The sequence below is a fragment of the Phyllobates terribilis genome, unplaced genomic scaffold, assembly GCF_046119375.1.
Source record: "Phyllobates terribilis strain yellow unplaced genomic scaffold, ASM4611937v1 Scaffold_9__5_contigs__length_417890890, whole genome shotgun sequence".
In the NCBI taxonomy this organism is placed as follows: Eukaryota; Metazoa; Chordata; class Amphibia; order Anura; family Dendrobatidae; genus Phyllobates; species Phyllobates terribilis.
Window position 1 is genome coordinate 53,520,520 of NW_027362769.1, and position 22,571 is coordinate 53,543,090.

Below are 22,571 nucleotides of genomic sequence, written 5' to 3' on the forward strand. Positions count from 1 at the left end.
AGAAAAGAACACTGTCTCTACTGTGAAACATGGATGAGGCTCTGTTATGTTCTGGGGCTGCTTTGCTGCATCTGGCACAGGGTGTCTTGAATCTGTGCAGGGTACAATGAAATCTCAATACTATCAAGGGATTCTAAAGAGAAATGTGCTGCCCAGTGTCAGAAAGCTTGATCACAGTCACAGGTCATGGGTCTTGCAACAGGATAATGACCCAAAACACACAGCTAAAAACACCCAAGAATGGCTAAGAGGAAAACATTGGACTATTCTGAAGTGGCCTTCTATGAGCCCTGACCTAAATCCTATTGAGCATCTTTGGAAAGAGCTGAAATATGCTGTCTGGAAAAGGCAACCTTCAACCACTAAACAACTGGAGCAGTTTGCTCATGAGGAGTCGGCCAAAATACCTGTCGAGAGGTGCAGAAGGCTCATTGACAGTTACAGGAATCGTTTGATTGCAGTGATTGCCTCAAAAGGTTGTTCAATAAAATATTAAGTTAAGAGTAGCATCATTTCTGTCCAGGCCTATTTCATGAGTTTATTTATTTTTTTTAATTCTGTGGTAGCAGGGTTGAAAAGCAATGACTGACTTTCATTTGTTCATTTTCACAGATTTTTATTTTATTATTACTTTTGTCAGATTTAAGTTATTTCTGTGAGCATTGTGGGTTTTTCTTTCATTAAACGAGGGGTACCAACAATTTTGACCACGTGTGTATAAGGACTTGTTTTTTCAGAATGAGTTGAACTTTTGAATGATACCATTTATTTTACCACAGAATGTACTGAAAAATGGGGAAAAAAAATCTGATGAAATTAAGTAAAACAAAATGCAATTCCAACATTGTTTTTTGGTGTTTTATCTTTACGGCATTCATTCTGTGGTAAAAACTACCTGGCATCATGATTCCCCAGGTCAGTGTGAGCACGGTGTAACCAAAGTTGTCCATTTTTTTATTACAATAGTGGTGAAAAATGTCAGAAATTTGTAGAAAAAAAACTTTTTTTGTTTGTGTCACTCTTTTCTGAGACCTGTAACGTTTTCATTTTTTAGTAAAGGAGTTGTGTGAGGGCTTGTTTTTTGCAGAGTGAGCAAATGTATATGACTTTTTTATTTTATTTTTTTGGGCATTGTGGCGAAGAAGACAAACCCTCAATTTTGGTATTTTGAATTTTTTTCTATTTATGCCGCTTCAGGTTTTGAAGGACACCGTGATACCACATATGTAATGTTTTTTAAACCTTTTTTTTAAACTTTTTAATGTATTTGTTAGTATCCTCAGGCAACTTGAAACTGTGATTGTCTGATTGCCTATACTATATACAGCAATGCATCAATATTGCTTTAAAGGGACTCGGTCAGCACAGAATGACTGTTGAAACTAATTGTTGCTGCTCAGTGCTTCGTGGAGGAGCCAATCATTTATATACACCTTCCCATCTGCTTAGTTTCCCTCTATCGTCACCTTTACCCCTTATTTAGTTGACAGCTCTGGCTTTTTAGAGCCGGAGAAGGGTGGAGATGGAGGGAAACCAGCAGGTGGAAGGTGTATATAAATGATTGGCTCCGCCATGAAGCACCGAGCGCCCGTACTTGGTTTGAACAGTCATTCTGTGCTGACAGAGTCCCTTTAAATGAATATGGTGAACAATTTTTAATCTGAAACGGGTGGAGAATTTTTAGCTTGTGATGACCCTGTGAATTGTGGACCCTGTGTTGTCAGCTGTGTATATAAGTTTTACCTGTCATTGTTATCCTGTTATCCAAGCTACAGTAGCTGAATATTCTTTCTGAAAGAACAAGAAGTATGAATCTAAAATAGCCCCAATGGCCAGTGTGAAAATTGCAAGATTACTGATTTTATTCTTTTAATACATTGCCAAATCGTCTTAAATACAGTACATGTAACATGAAAACCTGATTAAACCATAGGTCATTTTCTGCTGACACATTCCCTTGAAATGGTTTGACAAGTAGTTCAGCAGTGATGTCAGTAAGTAGGCACACATCTGCTGAGGAACTGGCAATCACGTGCCAGTACAGCACTAGAAAACAAAATCATTTCAGTAGCTGAAAAAGTCCCAAAAATGCAGCAATTTTAATGTCTGTTCAATTGCAGTAGAAATGGTTTGGTGGGTTTTCTCTGTGCTGCTGATATTTTAGTAAAGGATCCTCAGACCAGAAGACAATTCCAAAGTGATTTAATGTCTTCGCGTTTCAAAGTCATCCGACTTCTGCTCCGTGGATCGTTTACTGATGCGCAGAGAAAACCCACCAACCCATTTCTACTACAATACCATTCCTTGTGGGAACTGCAGCACCTGATTACTTAACCATTATAGTGGTTGTCTCACACAGCCCCATGAGGCGAGCAATTCCTAAGCTTCTAACAATCTCATTCTACTTGGATAAGACCCGATTGCGCTTTAAGTTTTTTCTATAGCAAATGTCTGTTCAAGGCAGATTAGTATGTACTTGTCAGAGGATATCACAAAATAAAGCTAAAGGACATCAACAGACGCTTTTTGCTCTCTTTATGCCAATACAGCATTGGAGCAGTTGCGTTGGATCACTAGGGTATTGAACAGATGACTAACGTCATCTTTTATTATTTTGGAGCATTTTTTACTCCTTTTTATTTTTTTGATTTTGAAAATTAACAGACAACCCCTTTAAAAAAACACAGCTGTGGGGTGAGCTATTTAGGAATATTTAAAATCCTGTCTACTAACATGAAAACTGATCAGTGCCATAAAGAATGTCTATGGTTCCAGTAATGCCTTTCATTTAATACTGGGAGTGAGGGCAGGTTTGGACTGGCCCACAGGAGAATCCCCCGGTGGGCCCCTGTGCAGGAGTGGGCCACCACCCTCATATATGAGCAGTACTTGGCACAATATACTATGTATAGACAAAGGCGGCATCTTCATGTAACAATCTGCCCAGTTCATTGTTATATAAATTTGTGATTGAGGATAATGTCACATTTGCATGTAGCTGAAAATTGGGCCCCTGGAGTTGGTTACTGGTGGGCCCTTGGCACCCCAATCCAATGCTAGGTGGGGGTATTTTACAAACCTGTAGCATAGATACATAGTGACTGCCTGCACTAAAATAATACTGCAAAACACAAATTACAATGTAAAAAACGCAATGTACATTTAGGAATAGCTGATGTTTATAACACTCAAATACTGCAGTGAGGTATTAAAATGGATTCTGCTGATACGGTCTATAATTTATAACCTGTAAAACAAAAAATCATCTAAGAATCTAATATAATATAGAGAAAACAAAAATAATATACCTGTATGGAATATGGTGTCTTATCATTCTCATCTTCAAGGGACAAAGACTGAGTTCTCATTTTTTGTGTTTCTTTGAAAAGGAAAAAAAAACAAAAACATTTTATTGAAATACACTAGAAGGCAAATTGGCGCATAAAAAGTATCTTGTTAAAATATAGATGCATATAAATGTTTATTCACTTCTACTGTTAAAAAAAAACAGCCTTCTACAAAGAAAGAATACAATTAGACGGATACAGAGTTTTTGTGCAGTATTTTCTGTGATTTTTCTTTTTCTATAGAGAACTAGATGTAGACATTTTAAGTTATTAAAGTGTAACGTTCACCTCCATAGGCCCATTTTTTTCAAAAATAAATAATAGTGGGCAACCCTTTTAACTCTTTTTGTTGTTCGGGGTTTCCGTTTTCACACTTTTGACATGAACAAGAAAAATCTAAGCTTCAAAATAAAAAAAATCATTTTAACACCTCACACCAAATACCCACATACAGGTGCTTCTCACAAAATTAGAATATCAAAAAGTTAATTTATTACAGTTTTTCAATACAAAAAGTGAAACTCATATATTATATAGAGTCATTACAAACAGAGTGATCTATTTGAAGTGTTTATTTCTGTTAATGTTGATGATCATGGCTTACAGCCAATGAAAACACAAAAGTCATTATCTCCGTAAATTAGAATACTTTATAACAACAGCTTGAAAAATGTTTTTAAAATCCGAAATGTTGGCCTACTGAAATGTATGTTCAGTAAATGCACTCAATACTTGGTCGGGGCTCCTTTTGCATCAATTACTGCATCAATGCGGCGTGGCATGGAGGCGATCAGGCTGTGGCACTGCTGAGGTGTTATGGAAGCCCAGGTTGCTTTGATAGCAGCCTTCAGCTCGTCTGCATTGTTGGGTCTGGTGTCTCTCATCTTCCTCTTGACAATACCCCATAGATTCTCTATGGGGTTAAGGTCAGGGGAGTTTGCTGCCAATCAAGCACAGTGATACTGTAGTTGTGTAAACCAGGTATCGGTACTTTTGGCAGTGTGGACAGATGCCAAGTCCTGCTGGAGAATTAAATTTCCATCTCCAAAAAGCTTGTCAGCAGAGGGAAGCATGAAGTGCTCTAAAATTTCCTGGTAGACGGCTGCGCTCACTTTGGTCTTGATAAAACACAGTGAACCTACACCAGCAGATGACATGGCTCCCCAAACCATCACTGATTGTGGACACTTCACACTAGACCTCAAGCAGCTTGGATTGTGCCTCTCCACTCGTCCTCCAGACTCTGGGACCTTGATTTCCAAATGAAATGCAAAATTTACTTTCATCTGAAAACAACACCTTGGACCACTGAGTAACAGTCCAGGTCTTTTCTCCTTGGCCCAGGTAAGACGCTTCTGGCGTTGTCTATTGGTCATGAGTGGCTTGACACAAGGAATGCGACACTTGTAGCCCATGTCCTGGATACGTCTGTGTGTGGTGGCTCTTGAAGCAATGACTCCAGCAGCAGTCCACTCCTTGTAAATCTCCCCCAAATGTTTGAATGGCCTTTTCTTAACTATCCTTTCAAAGCTGCGGTTATCCCGGTTGCTTGTGCACCTTTTTCTACCACACTTTTTCCTTCCACTCAACCTTCCATTAATATGCTTGGATACAGCACTCTGTGAACAGTCAGCTTTTTTTAGCAATGATTTTTTGTGGCTTACCCTCCTTGTGGAGTGTATCAATGACTGCCTTCTGGACATCTGTCAAGTCATCAGTCTTCCCCATGATTGTGGAGCCTACTGAAACAGACTAAGGGACTTTTTTTAAATGCGTATGAAGCCTTTGTAGGTGTTATTTGTTAATTATTCTAATTTTCTGAGATAATGACTTTTGTGTTGTCATTGTCTGTAAGCCATAATCATCAACATTAACAGAAATAAACACTTGAAATAGATCACTCTGTTTGTAATGACTCTATATAATGAGTTTCACTTTTTGTATTGAAGAACTGAAATAAATAAACTTTTTGATGATTCTAATTTAGTGAGAAGTACCTGTATTTTGTGACATGTTGCACATCAAAATACCACTTAGCACTTATTACATTAAGATATTTCATGCAATATTGCATCAAACTGACGTTTTTCATGATTAACCCCTTAACCGCCGAGGGTGGTTTGCACGTTAATGACCAGGCCAATTTTTACAATTCTGACCACTGTCACTTTATGAGGTAATTACTCTGGAACGCTTTAACGGATCCCCCTGATTCTGAGATTGTTTTTTGTGACATATTGCACTTCATGATTGTGGTAAAATTTCTTCGATATCACTTGCGTTTATTTGTGTAAAAAAACGGAAATTTGGCAAAAATGTTGAAAATTTTGCAATTTTCAAAATTTGAATTTTTATGCCCTTAAATCAGAGAGATATGTCACACAAAATAGTTAATAAATAACATTTCCCACATGTCTACTTTACATCAGCAAAATTTTGGAACCAAAATTGTCGGCTCAAATTGTTAGCGGACACCATGTTGCGTTTGGAGAGCAGCTGTGTGCCCAAACATTGGAGCTACCCCACAAGGGACCCCATTTTGGAAACTAGACCCCCCAAGGCACTTATCTAGATGCATAGTGAGCACTTGGAACCTTCAGGTGCTTCACAAATTGATTCGTAAAAATGAAAAAGTGAAAAAAAAAACACTTTTTCATTTTTATGAATCAATTTGTGAAGCACCTGGGGGTTCCAAGTGCTCACTATGCATCTAGATAGGTGCCTTGGGTGGTCTAGTTTCCAAAATGGGGTCACTTGTGGGGGAGCTCCAATGTTTAGGCACACAGGAGCTCTCCAAACGCGACATGGTGTCCGCTAACAAATTGGAACCATGTCGCGTTTGGAGAGGCCCTGTGTGACTAAACATTGGAGCTCCCCCACAAGTGACCCCATTTTGGAAACTAGACCACCCAAGGCACCTATCTAGATGCATAGTGAGCAGTTGGAACCCCCAGGTGTTTCACAAATTGATTCGTAAAAATGAAAAAGTGAAAAAAAAAACACTTTTTCATTTTTACGAATCAATTTGTGAACAGTGGAGCTCCCCCACAAGTGACCCCATTTTAGAAACTATACCCCTCAAGGATGTTATTAAGGTGTATAGTGAACATTTTGAACCCAGAGGTACGACACAGAATTTGATAACATTAGGTCATCATATTGAATAAGTTGTCATTAGTCTTGAGTGCAAGTGCTCGCTACTTGAGTTTGCATCGAGTACTCAGGTATGCACCATGTACTGCGTGTGCTCGAGTGACATGCTCGAGTCCCCGCCCGGATGTTTCACGGTTATTAGACACCCAAAAAAAAACATGCGGGGATCGCTCGTGCATGGCAGGCAATTCCCGCAAAGTTTTTTGGGCCGTGAAGCATATGGGGCGGAGACTCGAGCATGTCACTCAAATACCCACGATACTCAATGCATACCAGAACACCCGATGCAAACTCAAGTAGCGAGCACTTGCGCTCAACACTAGTCGCCATATCGTCATCTTTTTTTCTTACTTTTGAAAAAAATCCCAACCCCATCATAACCCTAACCCCAACCCCAGCCCTAACCCTAACACAACCCTAACCGTAGCACAACCCTAACCTGAGAGTTTATTTTTTACGCCGTTCCTCATGCGGTATAAGTGATTAGACGACCTTATTCTTCGGGTCGGTGAGACTACAGCGATACCAGAATCATATGGGGTTTTTATGACTGACAGCTGTCACACACTAAAAGACGCATTTTTTGTAAAATCTAGTTTTTGCATCGCCATATTTTGAGAGCTATAATATTTCCAGATTTTGGCAGACAGTCATTTGACAGCTTGTTTTTTATGGGATGAGTTGACGTTGTTATTGGTGCCATTTTCAGGCACGTGACATTTTTTGATCGCTTTCTATTCCGATTTTTGGGAGGCAGAATAAACAAAAACCAACAATTCAGGAATTGTTTTTTTTTTATTCTGTTCCGCGTGTGGTAAAATTGATAAGGCAGCTTTATTCTTCGGGTCAGTACGTTTACAGTGGTACCACATTTATATCGTATTTCTATGTTTTGCACTTTTACATATTAAAAGCAATTTTATAGAAAAAATTATTTTTTAGCATAGTTTTATTCTGAGAGCTATAACTTTTTTATTTTTCGGCTGATGGAGCTGTATGGCGGCTTGTTTTTTGCGGGACGAGATGACGTTTTCAGCGGTACCATTTTTATTTATATTTGTCTTTTTGATCGGGTGTTATTCCATTTTTTGTTTGGAGGTATGGTGATAAAGCATTGTTTTTTGCTTCGTTTTTTTTTTTTTTTTTTACTGTGTTCACTGAAGGAGTTAACTAGTGGGACAGTTTTATAGGTCAGGTTGTTCCGGACGTGGCGATACCAAATATGTGTACTTTTATTTTTTTTATTTTTTTTTATAATAATATTTATTGATGGGTACATTATATTTTTATTTTTGGTGGATTATTATTATTTTTTTTTTTTAATATTTTTACAATTTTTTTTTTATTTTTTTTTTCACTTTCTGATAGTTTTTATACTTTATTACTTTGTCCCACTATGGGACTTTCACTTTTTTTTCTCTGATCGCCTGCATGGCACAGGAATGCAGCACCATCCCTGTGCCATGCAGGCTGTCAGCGCTGGACAGGGAGAAGATTGTTTGGAGATGCACTGCGCATGTCCAAAAAATCTTCCTGCTGTCTAGTGACCCGGATGTTGTCATGACGACATCGGGTAGTCATGGCAACATCCTGGAAGCCACGGCAGATAGCGCTGGAAGCCGGAAGAGGTGAGTATCTGCAATCACCTCCCCTTGCTACCGCAATGCTGCGATCGACTTCGATCGCAGCATCGCGGAGATTAATGTGCTGGGAGCGGTGCGTGACCGCTCCCTGCACATAGTACCGGGTGTCAGCTGTGACAATCAGCTGACACCCGGCGGCGATCGCGCCCGCACAGCCTGTGTGCCCTCGCGATCGCCATGACGTACTAATACGGGTCTGGCTCTTAAGTCCCAGGGCACAGACGCGTATTAGTATGTCTAATGTTGTTAAGGGGTTAAAATACACTACACCTACCAAAAATAAAAAGTTAGCGGGTGTAGTATCCATGCATACCAATTAGGTGTCATGGGTGTGTCAGAGGTGACAGACAGTCGCCCTACAGTTGGTTGCAGGAGAACTCTACGTTTGGCATTATAGACATCTTCTTAGAGGCTGGCTGTCTCTAGGACCCAGCGGCTACTTCCCTCTGGCTAACTGGTTCCCTGGTCTGGGTGTATAAATACCTGGTGTGTCTGAGAGGGACGTGCTGGCGATATTCATTACTACTAGTGAGGCTTTAGCAAGAGGAGTACTTCGTCCTCTCTGGAGCTTGAGGCCGTGTGCGCATTTGTTTGGAGTCGTCTAAAGCTAAGCAATTCCCCCCGTTTGTCTACCCTTGCTGTCTATACAGTTTAGTGGAGGTCGACTAGTGCTCATCTCCTTCCTTCTCTAGCCTTAGCCATACGCCAAGGAAAGTCAGGGAGAGGCACGCATGCGGTGATTGGTGAAGGGCCAATATAGGGACGGTAGTTGAGACAGGGTGACACTAGACCAGACTAGGAGGTCTCCATTCCCCCTTTTCCTTAATGTCTGGGCTCCCTTTCCCTCTTCCCTCTATGTTGCACTAAGTCTTTCCCACAACTTGCGTGACATTAGGTTTATGCCTTTTTTTATTTTTAATGCATTTTTATTAGAATTGTATTATCAAGATATTAAATTGTTTTAATACAGTAGACAGCATGAAAATAAGCAAGTTTGCAATTGACTTTTTCTATCTGCTGTTAATCTTCTACAATGAGAGCTTTTATCATTCAGAGTATACAGCTGGTTTCCATGGAGCTGAGCCATTTGTGCCAGTCCAGACCCTGGCCAAGAGTGCGTAGTAGCTACATTCCAAGAGAGGAGTTAACTCTTAACATACCAGTCAGCTCTCTGAATCCCATTCATTCCTGTACAGCAGTTAACTGCTCATCTCTCTTTCTTTTCTTCTCAGCTCCTGATGAGCTGCTGTTCTAAATCTTGCTCTTATCTGTCCTATAGAATTACAATCCCAGACCCCCAGCATCACAGGTCTAAAGGCCCCGTCACACATAACGAGATCGCTAACGAGATCGTTGATATGTCACGTTTTTTGTGACGCAATAGCGATCTTGCTAGCGATCTCGTTATGTCTGACAGATAGCAACGATCAGGCCCCTGCTGTGAGATCGCTGATCGTTACAAAGCTTCCTGGGTCGTTGCGCTCCCGCTGGGCAGTGTGCATCGCTGTATTTGACACCTTATCAACGACCTCGTTAGCGATTCAGAACTAAGACACGTAGGCGTGCATAAATTGGACTTTTCCGCGCCCCTCGTCCCCGATTGGTGGTCGCTACAGCGTTCTCATTTTCCGCCGTTGATATCCGTTCATTCGACTGAGTCACAGTACAGTCCCGATCAAGGTGTGGATTGTTGAAATAGCTGCTGTGTGAAAGCGTCCCAACGACCACCGAGATCGTTAGTTAGATCGCTGGGGCGGCCGAAATCGTTGGGAAGTTCTGCATGTTTGACAGCTCCCCAGCGATCATGAAACGACTCTCCAGCGATCCCAAAACCGTGACGTAATAACGATCTCGCTAGCGATCTTGTTATGTGTGACGGGGCCTTAACTGTCCCAGCCATGTGTTTGTTCAGTTAGTTGCAGTGTTATCTCTGTGTAACTATAGTAATCAGTGTAAACTCCAAAACAAACCACTGATAGCTGAATGTGTTCCAGCAGAACTTGTACTGAACTTTATAGTTCTGCTAATACTACAGCTCCGCTCACCAGAACTGTCACTCAAGGAAGAGAGCCCGCTGTGCCCGAAGCCAGGAAGTCAGGAAGTAAGCAGGCAATAAGGATATTGTATTGCTCTGAGCTGCTCAATGACAACTTGAGAAGTCTATTTTAATGAAATACCAACAAAAGATAAAGCAGAATAGAATAGTAACAGTACAGATAACAGTACAACAAATCACCCAAAACCATTTTTGGAGAGAGGAAAATTAGACAGCCTATAGTTTATTATACAACGTATACCCTATTTCCTTTCCATAATGATCGTAAGTCCACTTTTTCAAGTTACTGAGATGTTTCAAGTTACATAGATTTAGAATTTAGCAATAACATATTACATAAATGATATGACAGGTTCCTTTTACCGACCCGGATATTTTTAGTTTTTGTTATTTCGTTTTTACTTCCATTTGTTTCAAGAGCCATAACTTTTTTATTTTTTTGTCGAGATAGCCATATGAGGACTGTTTTTTTGGGGGGGGAACAAGAGAAACCTGCTATAAGCTATGGTGGAGCGTGGTCTTTTTCTGCTGTGTTACTTCCTTCTTATGATAGATCAATATCATACAGACGGCAGAAAGTTTTGATCTGGGGCATGTTGTTCTGCCAACACCTACTTGGACTTAAAAATTAATTTATGAGGTGTCAAATAATTTAAATGGTAATATATTTGCAAAGGAGAGGAGAAATAAAATAAAAAAAAATATTCAGCTCTGCAGTCACTATTACGTTGTGTCCAGCTGAAAAGGACACATGCTGTGAAAGGTCTTCTTCAAGGCCCCCTTCACACTTCAGTGTTTCCAGTACATGTGGTGACAGTTTTCACATGTACTGGAGACACTTACACCCCAGACCCATTATAATCCATGGGGCTGTGCACGTCTGTGAGTTCACATGGACTGATTGAGACCCACACGAAGACATGTCTGTTTTTTTAAGAATGGAATGCAGAATAGAAATGACAGATGTTTAGGTGTTAGATGTGTAAAGATAGATAGATATGGGAAAAATTGATAGATATCCGTGAGATAATTAGTGCCTTGCCTGTGTAGTTTACTGTATGTGTCTTAAGCTAATAAATGAATAAAAGAATGAATGAATGAATGAATGAATGAATGAATGAAAAAAAGGAAGTGGGTTCCTCCTATTTTAGATAACCAGCAAAAGTAAAGCAGACAGCTGAGGACTGATATTATCAGGCTGAGAAAGTCCATGGATATAGGGCTTTCCACAACCTAGAAATACCAGCCTGTAGCCGCCCCAGAATTGGCGCATCCATTAGATCCGCTAATTCTGGCGCTTTGCCCGGCTCTTCCCGATAGCCCTGGGGCATTGGCAATTGGGGTAATGGTATTGGGGTTGTGTCAGCTGTGATTTGTCAAAAATCACAGCTATCATCAACCCCTGTGGTTAATAATGGAGAGGTGTCTATCAGACACCCCCATTACTAACCCAGTAATCAAAAAAAAAAAAACACACACACAAAAACCTTTATTTGAATAAAGACTCCCCCACACTATCCTTGGTTCACCAATTTGTTAAAAAAAAATCCTACTCAGGTCTGACGTAGTCCACCGAATCTGATGTAATTCAGAAATGGATACCTGAACAGGGCTGTGGAGTCGGTAAGCCAAATCTCCGACTCCTCAATTTCCATGACACCGACTCCGACTCCCTCATACATGGCTCATATTTAAGTGATAAATTTACTGTAGCACAGATTCATCTCAGCTAAAGGTCTAGGACCCTTAGATCAGGAATAGGACAGACATTTATAGGACATTTCATAACTTTCCCAAATGCTTATGAAAAAATATTCCCCACAAACTGCACTGAACTACTGAACCAAATTTATTATATATTTTAGGAGTCGGAGTTGGTCCATTTTATGCCGACTCCGACTCCACCAAAATGGGCTCCGACTCCACAGCCCTGTACTTGAAAAACATAAAAAGAGAAAAATAAACACAAGACTGTCCCTCGATCACCAATTTATTAGCAAAAATGTTCCCACGCAGGTCCAATGTAGTCCACGTTCCCCAAATTCGGCGTCTGTGAATAGCAGTAAAGTTCCTGATATTCACAGGTGCTGGTTACTGACTACAACGTCGCTAGTTCAGCGAGACCCGGCGGCTTAGATGAGTTTTGTCGTCAGAACCCAGTGACTGTTTATAGCAGGAACTTTACTGATATTCACAGATGCCGGAGCCAGATTCGGGGAACGTGGACTACATCAGACCTGTGTGGGAACATTTTTGCTAATGAATTGGCGAATAAGGGACGGTCTCTTGTGATTATTTCTCTCTTTTTATGTTTTCCAGGTATCCATTTTTGGACTACATTAGATTCCCAGGACTACAGCGGACCTGCATAGGATTTTTTTCAATAAATTGGTGAACAAGTGAGTGTGGGAGAGTCTTTATTCAAATAAAGTTTTTTTTGTGTGTGTTTTTTTTTTTTATTACTGGGTTAGTATTGGGGTATCTGCTAGACATCTCTCCATTACTAACCCCAGAGCTTGATGCCAGCTGTGATTTTTGACAAATCACAGCTGAAACTAACCCCAATACCAATACCCCGATTGCCAACGCACCAGGGCAATCGGGAAGAGCTGGGCAAAGCGCCAGAATTGGCATATCGAATGGATGCACCAATTCTGGGACGGCTGTGGACTGGTATTTTTAGACTGGGAAGGGCCCAATATCCATGGACCTTCCCAGCTTGATATTATGGGGGGGACCCCACGTCATTTTTTTCATTTATTTATAAGCTTCATACACGTACAGTAAACTACTCATGCAAAGCACTAATTATATATCTCACGGATATCTATCTAGCCCATATTTATCTATCGACCCCATATCTATTTATCTATCTTTGCACATCTTTAACACCTAAACATCTGTCATTTATATTCTGCATTCTATTCCATTATATGTCACATGGATGGTGCACACAGACGGCACACGGATGACACACATAGACACGGATAGCACCGATACTGTTTTTTCCTGTACCGGAAATATCAGGACATGTAAAGGAGGCATAAGGAAGGGTTCGGTCAGATCACGTTTGCCCTTACGTTCAGCGATTACAGGGCTTATGCCTGAATCCCGGATGCATGTGCTAGCGGGGCCATTGACTTTAATGAAGAAGACGGAGTCACAATGTGCTTTGTCGTATATCATTTTCGGCTGGATTGCAGATAATCAAGTTACCCTTCTTATTTTAAAGCTGAAATATCCAGCTGAGATCTAGTCTGAAATGCAATGAAGCCAGAATTAGTGGGCAAGGCATATCTCAAATGGCTTTGGCTACTGATGTGTCTCCAAGCAAGGAAGTATGACAAAAGGGAAAGGTCAGAAAAAGGGTAAAAGGAATTGTTCTGGGATTCAAAGGAACTGCTCACTTTTTTGTCTGATTCAAAAAGAATCCAGCAGAAGAAAGCTCTATGTGGGTCGTGGTGTGGGGTGCATGCACGTGTTCTCTTCAGCAAAGTGTCCTGTTCGACAAGTGTCTGACAGTCATTTCAATGGCAACTGACTAACATCCATCCATCTCTTCTATCTTCACACAGGTATAACATCTCTGCTTGCTGTATCTATGTCATCTGCTGAACCCTCATCTTGAAACTATTTCTATGGTATAACATCTCTGCTTGCTGTATCTATGTCATCTGCTGAACCCTCATCTTGAAACTATTTCTATGGTATAACATCTCTGCTTGTTGTATCTATGTCATCTGCTGAACCCTCATCTTGAAACTATTGCTATGGTATAATGTGTCTGCTTGCTGTATCTGTGCTCTGTTATTTGGTGCATTGTACTCAATATTTACTGTATGTCCTGCCATCATTGTAGACTTTATCTGATGGTGAAAGGTGTTACACTGTGTCAAGCATAGTGTGCTAGGCCTGCTTCTTTGATCAGCCCCCCTCCCCCCCCGCCGTGATGAGCTGAGCAGCTGGCAATTTAGTCACAATCAGCTCCCACAATCCCTCTCACCTGATGCTATAGTCCTTCCTATAAATCTAGACATCTCATAAGGGGTGCACGCGGTGTGGGGTGCATGCACGTGTCCTCTTCAGCAAAGTGTCCTGTTTGACAAGTGTCTGACAGTCATTTCAATGGCAGTCGTTCAGGGCAGGAGTCAGGTAACTCACACTTTGTACTCTCGTCTAACTATGTACTTTATTCCTGCCTCCATATTCCTGTGTGCTTTTTTCATCCACATTCACCGCCCTATCCCCCCTCCATCACCACTCATCCATATCTGCCCCTCTCTCCTTCCCTCTCCCATTTACAGCTCCCATGCTCTTTTGAACTTCATGACAAATCTCACTCTGTCTCATCCAAAGGTATTGCACAAGAAACCATGTCATAAATCCAAAAACTATCTGCTCTTTCTCTTTTTACTGCTACTACTCATTTCAGGGGATATCTCTCCTAACCCCGGACCACCCTCTGCCAACCTGAACCCTTCCCCCCACCTCATATCGAAACCCTGCTAACCTTATTAACATCAGCTGTACTCCTTCGTCTCCCTCCTTCAATTGCGCACTCGGTCTGTATGCAACAAGCTTCCTTTCCTGCACAATTACTTTCTGACCAACTCTCTCAATCTGCTGGCCCTCACTGAAACCTGGATCCAGGATTCTGACACTGTCTCCCCTGCCGCTATTTCTCATGGCGGCTTGCATTTTTCCCATTCCCCGAGACCTGCAAACAGACTTGGTGGTGGGGTCGGCATTCTCCTGTCCCCACATTGCACCTTCCAGGTCATCCCCCCAGTACCATCACTCTCATTCCCTTCTTTTGAAGTCCACACCATCAGGCTCTTCCATCCCCTCTCCCTCAGAGTAGCGGTCATATACCGTCCCCCAGGCTCACCCACCCAGTTCCTTGACCATTTTTCTGCCTGGCTGCCGCACTTCATGTCCTCAGATTTACCGACTCTTATCCTGGGAGACTTCAACATCCTCATAAACAGCACCACCTCCTCATCCGCATCCCAGCTTCTATCTTTAACCACTTCTCTTGGCCTCTCTCAGCTTTCAACCTCTGAGACACACAAAGATGGAAACACCCTTGATCTGGTCTTTGTCTGGCTTAGTTCAATCCCCCACCTAAATAACTCTCCTCTTCCCCTCTCTGATCATAACATTCTCTCCTTCACGCTCACAAATCCTCACCCGCCCCAGCACACTCCTACCTATCACACATTCAGAAATCTACAAGCCATTAACCCTCATACACTTACAGACGCCCTTCACTCATCACTGTCCCCAATCTCCTCTTTTTCCTGTCCTGATCTGGCTGTAAACCACTACAATGACACTCTCTGAAGCACGCTGGACCAAGTAGCGCCCCTCACCCTCAGAAGCTCAAAACACAGAGTAAAACAGCCCTGGCTCACACCGCAAACCCGATTTCTCCAGCGTTGCTCTAGAAGTGCCGAACGCCTATGGAGGAAAACTCGGACACCAGAAAACTTTATCCACTACAAATTTATTTTAAAAACATATAACTCTGCCCTTCACCTCGCCAAACAGACCTACTTCACCACCCTGATATCCTCACTATCCAACAACCCCAAAAAACTCTTCGATACCTTTCACTCCCTCCTTAGTCCTAAAGCACAGGCCCCCATCAAGGACATTTGTGCCGAGGACTTGGCCTCCTACTTCACAGAGAAAATAGACACCATCCGTCAGGAAATCAGCTCCCAGCCACCAAGTGCCGAGACTCCCCCCCCCCCATCCCTTCTGGACCACTCTCCACATTTGACCCAGTCACAGAAGACGAAGTCTCCAGGCTCCTCTCTTCTTCTCATCCCACTACATGCACCACTGACCCCATCCCCTCTCATCTACTCCAGTCTCTTTCTTCAGTCGTCACTACTCACCTATCTAAAATCTTCAACCTCTCCCTCTCTTCTGGTATTTTCCCCTCCTCCTTCAAACACTCCATCATTACTCCATTATTAAAAAAGCCCTCACTTAACCCTTCCTGCACAAACAACTACAGACCAGTCTCCAATCTTCCCTTCATCTCTAAACTCTTGGAGCGCCTGGTCTACTCCCGCCTAACCAGTTACCTCTCCACTCACTCTCTTCTAGACCCATCACAGTCTGGCTTCTGCCCCCTACATTCTACAGAAACTGCACTCATCAAAGTAACCAATGACCTTCTGACAGCAAAACGTAATGGCGATCACTCTCTGCTCATTCTTTTTGACCTCTCTGCAGCCTTTGACACCGTTGACCACCACCTCCTAGTCTCTATGCTCCACTCAATCGGCATAAAAGACACTGCTCTCTCCTGGTTCTCCTCCTACCTATCTGACCGCTCTTTCAGTCTATTGTTCGCTGGGTCCACTTCTTCCCCTCTTCCTCTCACTATTGGGGTTCCTCAGGGTTCAGTCCTTGGCCCTCTTCTCTTCTCTCTCTACACAGCCCCAATTGGACAGACCATCAGCAAATTTGGCTTTCAGTACCATCTTTATGCTGATGACACACAACTATACACCTCATACCCTGATCTTACCCCCGCTGTACTACAGAACACCAGTCACTGTCTGGCCGCAGTTTCTAACATCATGTCCGCTCTCTACCTGAAACTCAACCTTTCCAAAATTGAACTTCTTCTACTCCCGCCGTCTACTCACCTCTCTAAATCTGACATCTCTCTCTCCGTGTGTGGCACCACAATTATGCCGAGCCAGCAGGCGCGTTGTCTGGGCGTTGTGTTTGACACCAATCTCTCCTTCACCTTCCACATACAATCTCTTGCCCGCTCTTGTCGCTTGCACCTGAAGAACATCTCTAGAATCCGCCCCTTTCTCACCTTGGAAACAACAAAACCCTCACTGTTGCCCTGATCCACTCCTGCCTTGACTACTGTAACTCTCTATTAATTGGCCTCCCCCTCACTCGACTTTCCCCCCTCCAGTCCATCCTTAATGCTGCAGCCAGGGTCATCTATTTGGCTAACCGTTACTCAGACTCCTCCGCTCTGTGCCAGTCATTGCACTGGCTGCCCATAAATTATAGGATCCCATTTAAGTTGCTTGTTCTCACCCACAAAGCCCTCCACAGTGTGGCACCCCCCTACATCTCTTCCGTCATTTCTGTTTATCAGCCTACCCGTTCTCTACGCTCCGCAAGCGACTTTCCCCTAACATCCGCACTAATCCGTACCTCCCACTCCCGGCTTCAAGACTTCTCCCGAGCTGCACCTATTCTTTGGAATGCTCTACGCCAAGAACTTAGGATGAACCACAACTTACACAGTTTTAGGCGCTCCCTAAAAACACACCTGTTTAAAGCAGCCTATCACCTTCCCTAATCGAAGTCCTTTTATATTCTTATAGCCCATCCCTTATTTCTCCAAACATAAGTCTCCACCGAACCAAAAAGCACTACAGATACTGGCTGGTGATGAGCTCATGCAGCCTTTATCTATCCCTCATCTCCTCAAGATGGCTGGACCATCCTTGTAAATAAGCCATTGTCCGTTGTGTCACCCCCACCTCATTGTAGATTGTAAGCTATTACGAGCAGGGTTGTCATTAGTTTTGCTGTAACTATTGTATTATCTTTAGCTATGTTACATATGACTGTTGTATATGAACCTGTGAATTGTTAAGTGCTGTGGAATATGTCGGCGCTATATAAATAAATATTATTATTATTATTATTATGTGCCTCCAGGGGCATATACTGGTACAGTGATGACCCACTGAGGTGTTTTCTTTTTTATTCTCTATGATGCTATCTATATAAAAAAAGAACAAAAAAACCCAACAATCTTAAAATATTTACAGTGGCTTGCGAAAGTATTAATCCTCCTACCCCCCTTGGCTTTTTACATATTTTGATTATAACCTGCGTTTAAATATTTTTGTAATCCGATTTGTGTGTGATGCATCAGCACTAAATAGTCTAAGTTGGTGAAGTGAAGTGAGAAAAATATAGGCATAAATTAAATTTATGGGATCAAATAAAAAAAAAAAATTGGCATTTGCATATGTATTTACCCCTTTTGCACTGAAGCCCCTAAAAATTACTGGTGCAAGCAATTCCCTTCATAAGTCACATGCTTAGAGAAAGGCAGTCCACCAGGCTGCAATCTCAGTGTTACATGATCTGTCAGTATATACACTTTACCTTTTCTGAAAGACCCACAGAGGCTGCAACATCATTAAGCAAGAGGTTCCACTAACCAAACACCATGAAGACCAAAGCGATCTCCAAACAAGTCAGGGACAAAGTTATTGAGAAGTACAAGTCAGGGTTGGATTGTAAAAAAATATCCCAATATCTGATGATTCCCAGGAGCACCATCAAATCCATTATCATCAAATGGAAAGAACATGGTAACACAACAAACCTGCCAAGAGAGGGCCGCCCACCAAAACTCTCAGCCCGGGCAAGGAGGACATTAATCAGAGAGGCAGCACAGAGACCAAAGGTAACCCTGAAGGAACTGCAGAGTTCCAAAGCAGAGACTGGAGTATCTGTACATTCAACCACAATAAGCCATACACGCCATAAAAGTGGCCATTATGGAAGAGTGGGCAGAAAAAAGCCTTTACTTACACACAAAAATTGTAAGGCTTGTTTTGAGTTTGCCAAAAGGCATGTGGAAGACTCCCCAAACATATGGAGGAAGGTGATGTGGTCAGATGAGACCAAAATTCAACTTTTTGGCAACTAACATAAACGCTATGTCTGGCGTCAAACCAACACAGCTCAGTGAAACATAGTGGTGGCAGTATCATGCTGTGGGGATGTTTTTCGGCAGGAGGGACAGGGAAAATGGTCTGAGTCGAGGGGAAGATGGATGATGCGAAATACAGGGATATTCTTTAGCAAAACCTGTTTCAGTCTGTCAATGATTTGAGACTAGGATGGAGGTTCGCCTTCCAACAAGACAATGGCCCAAAGCATACTGCTAAAGCAATACTCGAGTGGTTTAAGGGGAAACGTGTAACTGTTTTGGAGTGGCCTAGATAAAGCCCAGACTTTAAATCAATTGAGAATCTGTGGTCAGACTTGAAGATTGCTGTTCACCAGAGGAAACCATCTAACTTGATGGAGCTGGAACAGTTTTGCCTTGAGGAATGGGCCAAAATCCCAGTGGCAAGATGTGGAAAGCTCATACAGAATTATCCAAAGCAACTTGCAGCTGTAATTGTAACAAAAGGAGGCTTTACAAAGTATTGACTTTAGGGGGGTGAATAGATATGCACACTGAAGTTTTCAGTTATTTCGTCCTATTTGTTGTTTGCTTCACAATTAAAAGAAAAACAAATGTTCACAGTTGTACACATGTTCTTTACATGAACTGATGAAAGCCCTCAAAAAAAAACAAGGGTGAAATTCCAGGTTGCGAAATAACAAAACATGAAAAATGGCAAGGGGGTGGAGGGTGTGTGTGTGTGTGTGTGGGGGGGGGGATGAATACTTTCGCAAGCCACTGTAGGCTGTCACACTGATGAACAAGCCCTCGACTGTCTGACACACAGTTCTGCAGTCATCTCATTATTATCCCAGGCACAATTACACTTAGAGGAAACATTAATATACAGTATATGATCAAACTGAAGTTAACAGGCTATTTTCTGATCACATAACGGGCTCCACTCAGGCAAGATTGCTGCTCCTGGCAATAAAAAATAAAATTAATCTTTGAAAGGTTCTTTAAAAAGGAATGCACCAACCTCTTATCTTCTTGTACTCATTTATTTTCCTAAGAAGTTCCGGTGAAACAATGCGTACTGCCTTTTCTAACACATCCAGTTTATCCTCAGATAATTGGTCATTTTTCTCCAGGTAACTCAAAATCTCAAGGAATTTCTGAAAAGGTATGGTAAGTGATACAATTATGAAATAAGAAGTAAATAATTACCAAATCTGTTATTAAATGGGTTAGCAAGTACATCTTACCTACTGCCACGCAGAGTGAGAGGTGGCAGAGAACCCTTTTAATGTTGACAGTGAAAACATGAATATTCATAAATTGCGAGCACAAACCAAATATTAAACCTCTCGTGCTTTCATTTCATTACCATGTCTGCTTTGGTGCACATAATCTTCAGCTACCTCCAAAATACAGTTGATATAATCATGCAGCATTTTTAACAGCAATTCACTACATGGCTTTAATTGAACCATGGGGTCAGAATCAGAATCTTTCACATATATTTATAGTGTCTGTTGGAGCTATACGTTCAGAGGATATCCTAATGTATACCTCCAAAGTAAGCCACAGTATAGATGATACAGTGACATTTTTTCCATAGGCTCCCAAAAAATGTACAGTGCTGGTCATGCACTTAACTGATTTGGCCAATAATTCATTATTTGTTTTGAAGAAAATGTTGGGATATTCAATAAGACTGAAAATGTTGTCACCCATCTAGCTTAAACTCCAGACAGATAATTCTACTTACACAGTGTAGCGTCGGCGTCCCTGCCTCTTGCTAGGCAGGGACGCTGTTCCCCTCACCTCTCCACTCCGTGCCCGGCGTCCTCCTCCCGCTCTGCTGGCAGCGCGCGCTGCTTCCCGGCCACTGTGCTTAGGGCGCGCGCGCGCACGCTCCCCCTCTCTTAAAGGGGCCGCGCGCGCCGTCCTAAGGAGTCCCCGGCCAATGGCCGGAGGACCTCACCATATATAAGGCACCTCCTCCAAAATGGAGGTGCCCGAGCAATGTTGTTGCAAAGCCTTCACTCTGCTTCAGACCTCAGGTCCCGTTACCAGTTACCTGCCAGTCAGCTGCCAGATTCCTGCCTGTTACCTGCCAGTCACCTGCCAGATTCCTGCTTGATACCTGCCTGATATCCGTTTACCTGCTTGCAAGCCTGCGGTCCGACGGTCTGCCTTCCGACACCTGTCAGTCTGTCTATGGACCAGCCTGCCCGCTCACCTGGGAGCGCTCATCTGCTACCTGCCTGCTAGCCTACCTGGAGGCTCCGCTGTCACTTGCCGTGACCACCTGCCTGTCCAGAGACTCTTGCCTGCTCACCTGGGAGCGCTCACCTGCTACCTGCCTGCTAGCCTACCTGGAGGCTCTGCCGTCACTTGCCGTGACCACCTGCCTGTCCAGAGACTCTTGCCTGCTCACCTGGGAGCGCTCACCTGCTACCTGTCTGCTAGCCTACCTGGAGGCTCTGCCGTCACTTGCCGTGACCACCTGCCCATCCAGAGACTCTTGCCCGCTCACCTGGGAGCGCTCACCTGCTACCTGCCTGCTAGCCTACCTGGAGGCTCTGCCGTCACTTGCCGTGACCACCTGCCTGTCCAAAGACTCTCGCCCGCTCACCTGGGAGCGCTCACCAGCCACCTGCCTGCTGTCCTTCTACCCAGAGACTGTCCCTGTCACTTGCCGTGAGTACCCGTCCTTCTACTCAGAGACTGTCCCTGTCACTTGCCGTGACTACCTGCCCTTCTACCCAGAGACTGTCCCTGTCACTTGCCGTGACTACCTGCCCTTCTACCCAGAGACTGTCCCTGTCACTAGCCGTGACTACCTGCTCGTCTTCCCCGGGAGCCACCCGCTTCCTTACAAGGACCGCCCAATTGTATAGTTGCTCAGATGTTCCGCCTCCCAGACCCGTTAAAGGTTGCTCGGGCTATGGAACCCGGTGGCACCCAAGCTACCTCGCTCTCGGACCTATGTCATGAACTGTCCCGTCAGAGGTCCCAACAGGAGTCCATCCTGAGTCATCTGCGGAATGTCAACTCTCGCCTGGACACTCTGACTGCTCCACCAGCAACCACCGCTAGTGTCATGACTCACAGCCCGGTAGCGCCACTGCCCACCAATACCATGGCATCCTGCACCGGATCCCGGCTTTCTGCACCTCCTCGCTTCGGAGGCGACCCCGCTCAAGCTCGGGGCTTCATAAACCAGTGCACCCTGCACTTTGAACTCCTGTCCCACCAGTTTATCTCCGACCGGGCCAAAGTAGCCTTCATCATGTCCCATCTCACGGGGAAGGCACTGGCTTGGCTAAATCCTCTATGGGAGAGAGGAGACCCCCTGGTGTCCAACCTGCCAGCCTTTCTCACGGCTTTCCGGAAAGTCTTCGACGAACAAGGACGGAAGACCTCATCCGCATCATCTCTGCTACGCCTCCATCAAGGAAATCTCACCGTGGGCCAATATGCCATACGGTTCCGTACCCTTGCTTCGGAGCTGGCCTGGGATAACGACGCCCTGGTGTCTGTCTTTTGGGAGGGTCTGTCCGGCCGTATTAAAGATGAACTCGCCGGTCGGGACATACCTACCACTCTCGACGACTTAATAACTCTTGCCACCCGGATTGACATCCGGTTCCAGGAACGCGCCAAAGAGGTCACCCGTGAGA

At 43.3% G+C, this 22,571-nt stretch overlaps 1 protein-coding gene across 1 annotated transcript in view; it reads right to left on the bottom strand.

The window, feature by feature from the left end:
- The window catches only part of CASP10 (caspase 10), an 82,763-nt gene that overhangs the window by 28,622 nt on the left and 31,570 nt on the right, over positions 1–22,571 (bottom strand). The window contains exons 4-5 of the mRNA XM_073646492.1: positions 19,922–20,057; positions 3,309–3,379 (exon numbers count right to left, since the gene is read on the bottom strand). Of these exons, the coding sequence (XP_073502593.1) occupies positions 3,309–3,379; positions 19,922–20,057 (207 nt within the window). The remainder of the gene's footprint in view (positions 1–3,308; positions 3,380–19,921; positions 20,058–22,571) is intronic.